At 34.4% G+C, this 12,348-nt stretch overlaps 1 protein-coding gene across 2 annotated transcripts in view; it reads right to left on the bottom strand.

The window, feature by feature from the left end:
* Nucleotides 1-623: 623 nt before the first annotated feature.
* FGD4 (FYVE, RhoGEF and PH domain containing 4) overlaps nucleotides 624-12,348 on the bottom strand; it is a 67,524-nt gene continuing 55,799 nt past the window's right edge. For both annotated transcript variants that reach the window (XM_062590105.1, XM_062590097.1), the window contains exons 8-17: nucleotides 12,003-12,141; nucleotides 10,967-11,025; nucleotides 10,165-10,311; nucleotides 9,167-9,339; nucleotides 6,537-6,567; nucleotides 6,266-6,361; nucleotides 5,729-5,854; nucleotides 3,696-3,836; nucleotides 1,750-1,890; nucleotides 624-1,560 (exon numbers count right to left, since the gene is read on the bottom strand). In XM_062590105.1, coding sequence (XP_062446089.1) covers nucleotides 1,303-1,560; nucleotides 1,750-1,890; nucleotides 3,696-3,836; nucleotides 5,729-5,854; nucleotides 6,266-6,361; nucleotides 6,537-6,567; nucleotides 9,167-9,339; nucleotides 10,165-10,311; nucleotides 10,967-11,025; nucleotides 12,003-12,141 — 1,311 coding nt within the window. In that variant the 3' untranslated portion in view covers nucleotides 624-1,302. The remainder of the gene's footprint in view (nucleotides 1,561-1,749; nucleotides 1,891-3,695; nucleotides 3,837-5,728; nucleotides 5,855-6,265; nucleotides 6,362-6,536; nucleotides 6,568-9,166; nucleotides 9,340-10,164; nucleotides 10,312-10,966; nucleotides 11,026-12,002; nucleotides 12,142-12,348) is intronic.

The raw sequence follows: 12,348 nt of genomic DNA on the forward strand, positions 1-12,348 counted from the left end.
AATAGCCTAATAGGAATGGAAGTTCACAATGGACTTAATACCATAAGGCCCACAAATCTTTATTCCAAGAAGTGGAATGCAAATAAGGTCTATTAATGCAACTTCAGATTTGCAGGCTTAGATTTCATACTAGAATTCATATAATGCAGGTGCCACATTACAACAGTAATCCTTGAAAATTATTGTCATAAATAAGTATTGCAATATTTAGCCTTCTGCAAAAATTAAAATATTTTTGAAAGTTCAAAATGTTCAAAAAACCATAATAGCAAAAATACATGAACCCAGAAGATTACTAGAATCTGTTCACTTTCTCAAACCACATACTGCTTTTTAGCAATTGACTACTGCACTCTTAAAAAGTAACAGTGATAGGACACTGAAGAAAAGCAACTATTCTTTTAAACACAACTGGAACTTACTTGCCCATTGCATGCCACTTAAATTACTGCTATTTTTTTTAATGCATAAAACTATCAAGATCATTACATGTCAGCTATTAAAACAAGTCACTGAACAGTATTTGTTAATTTAGGATTCTGTTTAATTTCAAATGGAAAACATGCTTTTTAAATAAATTATTTACTGATAGGAACCCAGTATCATGAAATCAAAGCAAAAATCAAGCATTGTACATTTTTAATACTGTACATATATTATATATTGTTTTCTCATATTTTAGATATTCTAGATTGAAAATCACTAGATTGTTTTCTTTATCAATTGAAACTTTAAAAGCCAATATACCTGTAAAAACAATTTGCAATACTTTAATTAAAAAAAGAAACGAATGAATACAACATATGTACAGCTCTGTGGAATTACATCTATAAACTACATACATTAAACCAAACTGTCCCTGCATATTTAACTACAGATCTATTTTGGCAATGTGGAGGTATATCTTTTATCCTGTTGCAAGTCCTAACATGTAAGTAGGAAGCGTCAATATTTGCATTCTTCAGGAAAGTAGCAAACTTTAATCAAATAGCAATTAGAATTTTCAAAAAGATCTGCATCATGACAAACAAGTAATATGCTAAGGTTAGAAGGTATTTTTAATAGCATTCACATTTTTTTTAAAGTCTCTGAAACGAACCTGTACATTACCTTTATTGACAAAACATAAATATAAGAAAAAGATCCCTAAAAAGACCAGAATTTTTCCCAAACATAAAGTGCCAAGATGTGTATGGTAGTTAGAAGGTTTTTTTTTTTTTTTTTTTTTGATTGAGCAAAGGAAGGTTAACACAAAGAAAGTTAACCGCAAATTCAATTTAAAATACCATGTGTTCTTGAGCTTCAGCATTCAGATTTTTTAGATGATTCAGACTGCTCCTCTAAATTCACTTGCAGTTCATTTTGACATTCTGGTGTCTCACCTTTGACAGCTAAATGAATAACTTTTAGCCATTTCTGTTTTAGTTCCTCATTGTCCGCAGCAAAGCTATGTACTGATTTAGATTGAGTCAGTTTGAAGCTGTGTGGGAGGTCAGCACTTCTTGGAGTGTCATCTACAGTATAGCCCAGAAGTGGAATTGTAGCCAGAGCTCTAACATCCTAAAAAGAAGGAATAGTTTCTGATTAAAAAAAGAACAATCCACTAATCTCCCTGCTACCTCTGGTTTACTGTATAGGTTTGTAAAAACCTTTGGTTTTTTTTTCTCCATTCCCAAGCTATTTGACTTCTCTTCCTCAGATGTCAATGACAAGTAATTATTAAAAAATTTCATTTTCCTCTTCACATACCTGTGGAGCACCATACATGTACAGCACAAGAGCTTCCTGTTTAGGTATAACACACCATGCTTTCTGCCAGGGCTTTGATTTTTCCATATATTGAAGAAAGCTACATATGACACTATTTCCAGAGACTTCAGCAGATTCAATCTAGGTGACAGTATAAAGCATAAAAAAGAAAATAAACTTTCCTTAAATAAAGACTAAAAATGCACAGAACAGCAAAGCTGAAATACAATACCACTCCTATCAAATCTTGGCTAACATCTACATAAGAGCTTGGGCAAATACCCAATTAAGATGATGGAAGACTGGACTTATGGAGAATATATAAATATTCTCCAGTAACATACACACGGTCTTAACACATGCAATCAGCTCTTTCTAACGCTGATATTTTTGGATTATAAGCTTCTGGATCACTCTAGATGTCATTCTGGCACCATATAGACATTGTCTATAGCTTAGTATCTATAACAATGTCTTACTTCTAAGGTAACCTGATGTTAAGCATTCAAGTGCTACTACCTATCCAACGTGACAACTACTCTACTTCATCAGTCAAAATATCATAATAGAATAAAATGTGAACACATTTCTAAGGATAATAAAAGAACGCAATCACTAGTTCTACATAAAAGATTAGGTGAATTGCTTCAAGCCTGGAAGATAGAATGACATACTGCTCAGGTTAAATAGTGATCCTGAGAAGAACAGAAAGAACACAAGATGATTCGGTGGCAAGAACAGAAATCATCACAAGATGATATTCTTGGCATGAGTTTTTTTTTTTTTTTTCTCCAGTAGTGGTGCTGGCTGGATGCTGCCACAGGACAGCCAGCTACGCAGCTGTCATAAGATCCGTCACATAGATGGATGTTTCTAAAAGGCTCTGTTGCTCCTGCAGCTACCTTAATAAAGTCATCACACCAAGAAACAGCATTTGGGCTCAAAGATATGCTGATTGAATCCTGTGCTCTTTACTTTTTGTCATCTAACATATTAAGCCTTTGTCAAAAGCTTGAAGGAAAGCTCATTTTTCAGAGAAGCAAGTGTTTCATAGGGGGATTTTTGGTATCATTTTTTAAACTTACGCATTTGTAATATTTGATAAAGTCAAGCCAATGTGCATTATGAACTGTATATGGAATCTGTATCTTATTTTTTCTGTCTTTTTATGTCAGTATTCACCTCAAGGGTCATTCCATCTTCACTGCACCCCAAAGATAAACATGTGTACATGTTCACAGACTTAGGTTAAAATTTCTCTACTCTGAATTAGGTATTTAAAAGGGGCCTAAAAAGGGAGATTTAAGAAAAGCTAAGGTTGATTGCAATTTAAAGATGCCTATTTCACTTCTCCCACCCCGATCATAAGAAAAACATGGGTATCTAAGCTCACGTTGGTCCCTCAAGTCCCTCAAGGTGTTAAAAGCTAAGAGTAACTTGGTGATTTAAAGGGATACAGTTGTATACACTGATCAAAACAGTATCCTACTCAGACTCTAGATAGCGACATTCCCTCCCCATGCCCTCTCTCCAATCCCCAGTTCTTTAAGTTTAGTAATACAGTTATCAGGAATAACTGATCATAGTAGCAGTGTTTTTTGTTGCTATGGTGGCCTAAGCATAGAAGGAAAAAACCCCCAGGATTTATAAGGAAAAGTAATATTTTATCACATTAGCTAATGTAATTGGAAAAAAGCAAATAAATTCTAAGGCTCATAATTCCTACTATAAAAGAAGATTTAAGAAATAAAGTAGTATTAAAAAAGATGAATGATAAAAACCAGAATCTATTGGATGGGCTCTCCTTGGTCCATTTATCATTCCCATTTTTTTCTAAAATGGAAAGAAAGTCCCACAAAAATCCTACCATTTTTCATGGTAGGTAGGTACTGATGAGCCAAGACTATTTGCAGCAATGCACATTCATTATTTTTACAATGACATACCTCCAGGATGCCTTTCTTCTTCTTTTCTTCACTGTCTGTACAACCTATTATAACATGATAACAGTCCTTACAGACTTTGTTCAATTTATTGCCATCATATTCGAGATGAGCCTTATAATCAGAACATTTCCAGCAAACCACCTTAGAAAGAAAGTTAGGAAAAATTAATACACTAGAATTTAATTAAAATTTAATTTTTATATTTATTAATAACATATTCTTTAATTATACAAACCAAAAAATATAACTGCTTTATGACACTACTATATCCATAATGACTTACTTAAATGAAAATCATGATTTTTCTCAAATTTGTGACACTATTTCTTAACTAGAAGTGTTTTTTACTGTTTAAATAGGTAGAAATTTTATATCTTACAAAAATCACATTAGCCTTTCAATTATTCTGTAGGTTAAAATTAGGAATAGAATTAGAATATAGCATATGCCATGATGCAGGAAGAAAATTTTCCAGTTTTTCTAAATGGCAGCGTTGAAAGGTACACTTACCTTTTTGTTTCCTACGTAATCCCAGAAATGTACAATTGAAAGATAAAATTTTAATTTAATCAGAAAGGCTAACTTTTTAACCTGCTAATAAAAACTAAATTCACAGTTTGAGAAGCTGTTGATTAATACACAAAATAATTAAGCCAATGTCACATATGTTTGCAAATGTCTTATATGTTTGCAAAACATATAAGAAAACTGAAATGCTAGAGTGTGTGAAAAAGTTCTTCCATTGGAATTATTTTTCCACAGGAATGTTCTTTCAGGTGAAAGAGATGCCCTGCAGGGAAAACAAGCGTAGCTATTTCAAGAAAGAAAGGTAGAAAAAGTGGACGGGAACCACTTGAACACCTACATAAAATTTTATTGTGGACAAGGCATTTGTAGTACTAATTAAGATCACTACCTTCAAACAGTATCTCTAGAGAATATGAGCTACGTATTAACTTCTGCAAAGACACTACAGCTGACCCAAATTAATTCCCATGAAACAGTGTTTTAAAATTAAAATGGAAGGAGTTGTGATAGAATGCAATAGAGGGAAGTAGTTAGGAATCCAAATTGCCAGAAGGTGGGGGGGGAGGGGAAGGAAAGATATGATCTTAAGAATGATGGAGGAGTTTAAAGACACAAAAATCTGAAAAAAAACATATGACAACTGAGTTAGCAATAACTCAGAGCTTCTGAAAAATTCTCTAGTGTTCTGTAGAGTACAAAAGCAGAGTTGTGAATGCTGTAAGGATATAAGCCTTCATACCACATATCACATTTCATTAGAAAGAAGTCATACCAGGTAGCCAGTGAGACAAAAGTTAAAGCTGGGCTGCACTACCATCTACTGGAGAAAGGCATAGCTGCTTTGTGGCAAGAAATGGAAGCACAGTATATATATAGCTATTGCCATTAGCTTCTGAAAACTCTCAAGTCACATCAGTATTTCATAGTCACTTAAAAGTGGCATACATTATTGTACCACCACATCCTGAAAGCAACAGTCACGCTCTCTCGCCATCCCAGCCTGCTTTTTCCCTGATGCTTCACGTATGTTGACATAGCTATACACTGAGCCCAGCTGGGAACAGATCCAGGTTAATCCAGCAAAAAAAGGATGAACCACACGGCTTCGTAGTCTCTTTGCAAAGAGGAGAGAGAACCATCGAATGGGAGCAGGGAACAGCCAGTGCTGTCAGGGATAACACTGGTTTATGCTAGTTTGACAGGGTCTTGCAACTGTGGAGATCAGTGAGGCCAGTTTGGAAACCGTGTAATCTCTCTAGGTGTTTGAGACTCTCTACGCAAATGAGCATTTTCCTCTGCTGCAAATTACCTTCCGATTTGCCATAGGTTTTGCCAATCAAATGAGACAGAGGACCCTACTTTGGTTTGCTATACACAGCTCCAACTTTCAGCCATAAGCTCAGCAACAAACTGCAGCACAGCAAGGAGGCACCAGAAGGCAACTATGTGCTTATACCCCTCCAGGGCCTGCTCACAAGCTACAGCAGCTGGGGTTTTGGACTTACATGTCCACAGGCTCGACAGTGGTGCCTTCTCCTTGTCAGTGCATTGAAAGGCTCTTTGCATTTCATGCACATGGTTACTTCATTGTCACGTATCCACCTTGGTGCTCTCTTCCCAAGCTCAGCGTTCTGGGGGGAGGAGGAGGAAGACAAAAAAAAAATAAAAAAGGAGAGTCAGTTGTATAGTACTTTTAATAGGGAAAATAATTATTCGCTTCCTCTGGAAAGGAAATGGCAAAACACAGCTCAAGATGCATTTTGAAATCTACACAAGAAATAACAAAGAACCCAGTCAAAAATCATTTCACACCACTGAAAGGGTACACTATTATGCATTTTAGGAAAAAGAGGTCTGTTCATAAGATTTGGCATTGTAACGAAAAATAGTTACTAACAAGATGACTACTTTGTAGTTCCTCTGCTATGAGAATGATGACCTTGAAAAAGAAGTTTACACCAAACTTTTGCAATATACTACTTCCAGTTATTCAAGAACAGAATGGGTACTAACAAGATTACAGTGGTATGATAACAACTTACAGAAACTTCAACAGGCATATCTTCATATTCTTTAGCAATAGCATTTCTGAAGGTTTCATTCCTCTGCTGAAAAGCTTCTATAGTGTTTTGAAGCGCCTAGGGAAACAATGGAGAAACTGCTCAAACATACTGCATTTACAACAGACTACCTACATACTGACCATTTAGTGATTAACAGAGAGAAGCTACAGCCAGAAAATATGAATATTACTTTTTGATTGCTTCAGTGAAAATGCATTGAAAAAATAGTTAAGAATGTAGATAAATTTACCTTTATCCATTCTTCCTTATCTTGTTCAGAACTAAAAGAAACATTTGACACATTAGTCCAAAGCTAGTTCAGAAAACATTATCTCACTATCAACAACTTGCTGTAAAAGCCAAGGTTCTGAAGCAATTCTCATGTACAGAAAGTAAAACAATAGTGCTCATTAACTGTCTAACAGAAATAAATAAATGCATGACTTCAGGTTTCACAAGTCTGCAATCACTAAGTACTGAATTCAAGTCAAAAAATAAATGCAAATGCACTTAAAAGTGGTAATATCTTCACTGTCAGACATTTTTTTGAGCATAGGAAAGGAGGATGCCTCATTATTTAGGTTCATGTTCTTCTTCCCTCATTTGGTAAACTACTAAGTTCACATACTAACACCCATTTCTCCTGTGCATCTCTTAAATCTTCCTCCCTTCCCAACAGAAATTATCTCCTTATTCTTGTTTTTAGCTGTTTAAATTTGTCTGTAGTGGTAAGAAAAATATCCAATTAAAACAAGGAAAGCTCTGCTTTAGTATTTATTATAAACCAAACTTCAAGATTTTTCCTTTTATGCATTTGGGCAGATATAGATGACTTTTCAACAGGTACATGAGGTACTTACAGATAAGACAGTGATGAGAGGGCATTTTTTATTCTGATCTTGTATGACAGATTTATCTTTAGAATACATACTAGGACTTCAGCATTCAAACCTTTATGAAAGCACCTTATATTGCAAGTAACAGTAATATTTCAAACTCTGCTGGCCAATACTGGTAACAAACACAGTTTATCTGTAAACTTTAAATTAGGAATATGAGAATGAGCACCACAGTATATCTGGCTCTGTTCAAACGGGGACACTTCCAATGATGTGAAAAAAAATCTGACATGCAAAATTTTGTTTCTCTACAGAGAAATTACTACTTCTCCCTACCAACTTACATAAAAATTAGCTGAGTTGTTAAACATCCTACAAAATCAGAAATCTCTTAAGGGAGTTTTCTACCAGTTATTTAAAACCACTATCTCAAAATGTTTTCAAAAGATATTCTGAAAAATAAATAAATAGAAGTATGCCAGTGAAGAAAACCCCAAGGAGAAACTAAACGTTACCACAAAGTTAATACGAGCACATAAATTAACACCATTAAGGTACAGGTTGCATTAAATACTCATACATTAACCAGGATTATTCTAATCTAATTGAGTAAGATTTCGCTTGGTACTTACTCCTTCAAAACTTTGAACAGAATTAATGCAGTCTAAAAAAGTTCATTAAGCAAAACCTGAAAACATGTTCTTCTTGCACCTAAATGAACTGATGCAATAGCCTTTAAAGTACTGATAATGCTGGAAAGTTTACAATATAGACTTGGTTTTTTTTGGTGATGTTTTCCTCCAATCACAAAGTACTTTACAGATGGTGCAGCATACAGGACCACTGAAGTGGACTTGTGCCAAAACAGGTCACTAAATACTTGGCAAAACATCATATAGCAATTTTTAGTAGATTTGACTGATAGCCAAAAATGAGTCCAAAACATTTTGGAGACCTTAGTGGAAAGTTTTTTGTTATTTACCAAAGTATATATTTATTATTTTATATAATTTCAAATTCAATCATAGTGTAGCTAAATTTCTATATTTCTGTACATTTCTGCACATTTCTGCTACTCTCATTAAATATTGTTATTTTTTTTCCTTAAAGAAAAATAGCTTGCAAGCCCCTGTTTATCCCCAAATACATGCTTTCACCACAGAACTGCATGTCTCATAGGCATCCTTGTGCTTATTTAACCCTTGCCTCTCTGCAAGGGAATCTTAACTGCTAAGAACAGGGTGTTTAAGCAGCTTCAGCAGGAGAGGTGGAGATAAAGAAAGCACTCTACTTTTACTTGAAGTAGGCTGATCTTGACAGGAAAAGTGGAATCCAAATATCCCCAAAAGAAGGATAAGGAAGATAACTCAGTAGCAAGAGGATAAAAGGACTAATAAGGACAGCAGAAAAATATCACCCAGAAGAGTGCAATCTGAGGAAAGAATCCAAGAGCTAAAAGAACTTCCTTCCAAGGTGAGAGTGATACCTGGGACCAGGGGTAAAAAAAGCAGACTGGAAGAAGCCTGAGAAATGGAGGAAAGCCTATGCCCTTCTACCAACACAGACAGCTACGTTCCCTGGACCTATCTCCACTGGAGTGAGGGGAGAGCTTTTTTGGGTGGAAGTGCCCTCAAGTGAAGAGAGCCATCAGTACCAAGGTAGCTCAGGTATCAGAAGCAGCAGCGCTGCCCAGACTAACACACTTAGCTTCCCAGAGCGCTTGATTAACTCAGGCAGATTGCCTTGGCAGCAGCTAGGAACACTGCTTGCAGTTTTACAGCCAGCTCCATTCACAGCCATGTTAGGTGTTTCTTCAAGGCAATGCACTACACATTGTAGGTGTATCTTATATTCCAAGAGATTCTGTGCCACTAACTCATAAATAAATAAATAAATAAGCAATGATAATTTATCCCTTGAAAATAGCAGCCTAGGCTATTTCCAGAGCATCAATATTAAGATGAAACCCATTCTCTGTAAGTCCAATCTTATGCTTGTATATATTTAATCCTCCAAAAACTAGATAATAGACTTGCCTTACCTGGCCTGCAACTCCAGTGTTCGCTCTTTTCCAGACACTTGAAAAGTGTGTGGATATTCTTCATTATGAGTCTCTATAATCTTCATACCATCTATGCCAACTCTGGTTCGAACTGAAAATTTTGATCCTACCAAGCTGAATTTGGGGACGCAGTAGAGCAACATGTTGTTAAACTGGGGGAGGGGAAAGCATATGGCTTTATATTAACAAAAACACAGATACAGCCACAGTTTCTACTGAGCTGGACAATATTACAAAGCTAAACTCAGTGTGAGAAAGCAGGTTCTATTCTGCTCAGTTGATAGACAAGAAAAATCAAAGCTCAAACTCAGGACAACTTATTTTTCTTATTTGTTCCTGGGTTTTAGAAATAAAACTAAAAGTCAGTCTCAATGCACATAAGGATAGTTGTTCTATACATATAGCAGTCTTCATAACATTTATTATCAACTCAAGTGGATACTTTAGTCGATATTTTGATATTAGAGTTGATATTAGAGTGGATATGTTATAACACTGTAAATCTCTTGTTAAAAGAATTCTCATGTCTCAATTTTGTAGAAACTACTCTCTGAACTGCAGAATAAAAGTCCTTTTGGGCAGTGTATATGTTGATATTTATCCTGCACCAAAAGCACTAGGTTTTGTAGAAACTGTAACTACTGTTATTTGAGGGGATTATCTTCAAGACATTTCTTAAAAAAAAAAAAAAAACACAACCCCACCTATCTTCTGTTTTATTCTTATTGAAATCCTCAAAATTAGAGGAAAAAATACACAGGCAAGACAAATATATATTCCTTTATTAAAAATTTAAAATAATGTTTAAATGCCTATAGTCTCAGCCTGGAAGTAGTTACAAAATCAGTTCTACAAAAGTTAACCAATTTTCTCACATTTAACTATTAAAAAGAGAAACTCTCTTCATTTAAATTGTATTTCATAGAAACAGTCTAGAAAAATATGAAGCCACTCCAAATAGAGGCCACCATACTTACTAAGAAAAGATATCGTTCTTGAGCAGATGTATTGCGAGCAGCAAGTTTAAGGATTTGTCCTTCTTTTATCAGCTCATTTGAGGGGTTGACAATGTCTTCCTCTTCTCCGAGCATCTCATATATCTCTAACAATTTCTTTAGATTCTCCTTTTCAGTGAAAATACAGTTAGAAAACTTAATAACATAGAGATTGTTACCCATGATCAAATGAAATGTCTGAACCTTTGTAAGTCTGGAGAATGTTAGTCTTGAAAAATATTCGTATACATGGTATATACAGTCAGCCATGTAGATTGATTGACCTAGTTGATATGTTAATGAATACTTTTAGAAATGTTATCTCGATGATAATTTTCAAAAACGCATTTATACATATAGCATGCATTATTTCTTGTCCAAAACATTTCACATACTTAATGAAATACTAGTCATGCCAACTGCACACAGTAGAGAAACATTAACTACTCTTTATGAACATTATCTTTTCATTTACAGAAACAGATGCAAAAAGGTCAAGAGTCCTATATGTTGTCAGCTAATTTAGGCCAGGAAAGGAACTTAGCTTGCCTGGTTTCCACTTGAGAGAGTTAGGTGCAAAGCCAAATTTTGTCTATCATCCCCAGGAGCTGTAAAAATATAGGAAGTAGCAGGAATCATTTGGACCCAAGAAAACAACTTTTGCCATTTTAGGGAAGATTTGCAGTTCCCACTCCTGGCAAAATTCAACTGACAGAATTTCCTAGCTTTGCTAAATACTCAAATACAATATTAAAAAATGAACAAGGAAAAAAGAATTGTTTACCATTTTTCTTATTGCACTATTAGAGTGACTTGCTGCAGTGGATATAATTTCCAAGGATTCTAGATGGAAGACAAAAATGGAAGAAATGAAATAGATGGAAGAAAAAAAACCATGATAAACAAAACTTTGCATTTTTACGTATTTGTGTATTACATAGACAATTAGATTATTCTACAAAATGATGTTTGTAAATTTTATGTAAAGTTTACACTCAATAATGTTTCTTAAATTATCAACCAAAAGTAACCAAGGTAAAGTGTAAAGCACAGGAGAGTCAACTACCAAACTGAAATAATTATCTGGAAAGATCAGAAGGGAATTGTTACAGATTACTTTCAAGTGACCTTCAATACTTAGAACCACATTTTTGTGATGTGAACAGTCATGATTCTCTCCCCTCTTTTCAGAATGTCATACTACATTTATTGTCAAAACAGCTCATATTACAAATATTTGGGAAAAGATTTTTAGCAATGAATTATTTCCAAAAATTGTCTGGCAAGCAATTCGAATAGTGTGTGGAGATAATTGTTAACTGTCCTTGTGTAACTATAGATGAAAACATTTTAAAAATGGGCTATTCTTTTCTCTACAGGAACTTAAAAATACGATACTGAGACTAACTCCACTTTTTTTAAAAACAAAGATCAGTATATCTATACCTATAAAGAAAATCACTCTATACCCCATTTAAAACAAAAAGACATACATGTCATATGTGCATAAAGAAAAACAGAATGCCAAAAAAAAAGGAGAAAACCCCAGTTTTACCCAAAGCAAACCATCGTGCAATTTCAAAACTAAAGCAAACTTATGTACTCCAAGAGAGGAATACTAAAGGCAGTTTTTAATACTAACTTTATCCGTTATCCAAGGAAATTTTTTTCAAATGCTACAACTCCTCTGGGGAATTTCTATCAGACTTTTCACAATGGATTTGCTTTTTCACCTTATATTTCCTGAAAATAGCTTTAATTTACAGTATCCTCTAACTAAGGTCTTATTATGACTATTTTAAATTCTAGTAAATATTTACTTTCAGCATCTTTCCAGTCTAGGGAATCCTGAGGCAATTTTCTTAGGTAGTCCTTTAGAAGCATCTCATAGCGTGGAATGCGTTGTACTGGTTCTAGCATGTGATGTTGCAATGTCAAATTTCCACATACTTTTTCTTTCTAAGAAATTGTAAACATATTTAAATGTAGTAGGCAAAAAATATTATTTTCTCAGGATACAATAAAATAAAAATTGTGATTGATAAAGCATAAATAATGTATTTTAAAACATGCATTATAACCCTTCTGAAAGAAAACAGAAAACTACTTTACCAAACCAAATAATTAGAAATTCTTTCCTAAAAGTTATTGTAAAATAATTCTTTA

The sequence above is a fragment of the Rhea pennata genome, chromosome 1, assembly GCF_028389875.1.
Source record: "Rhea pennata isolate bPtePen1 chromosome 1, bPtePen1.pri, whole genome shotgun sequence".
Classification (NCBI taxonomy): domain Eukaryota; kingdom Metazoa; phylum Chordata; class Aves; order Rheiformes; family Rheidae; genus Rhea; species Rhea pennata.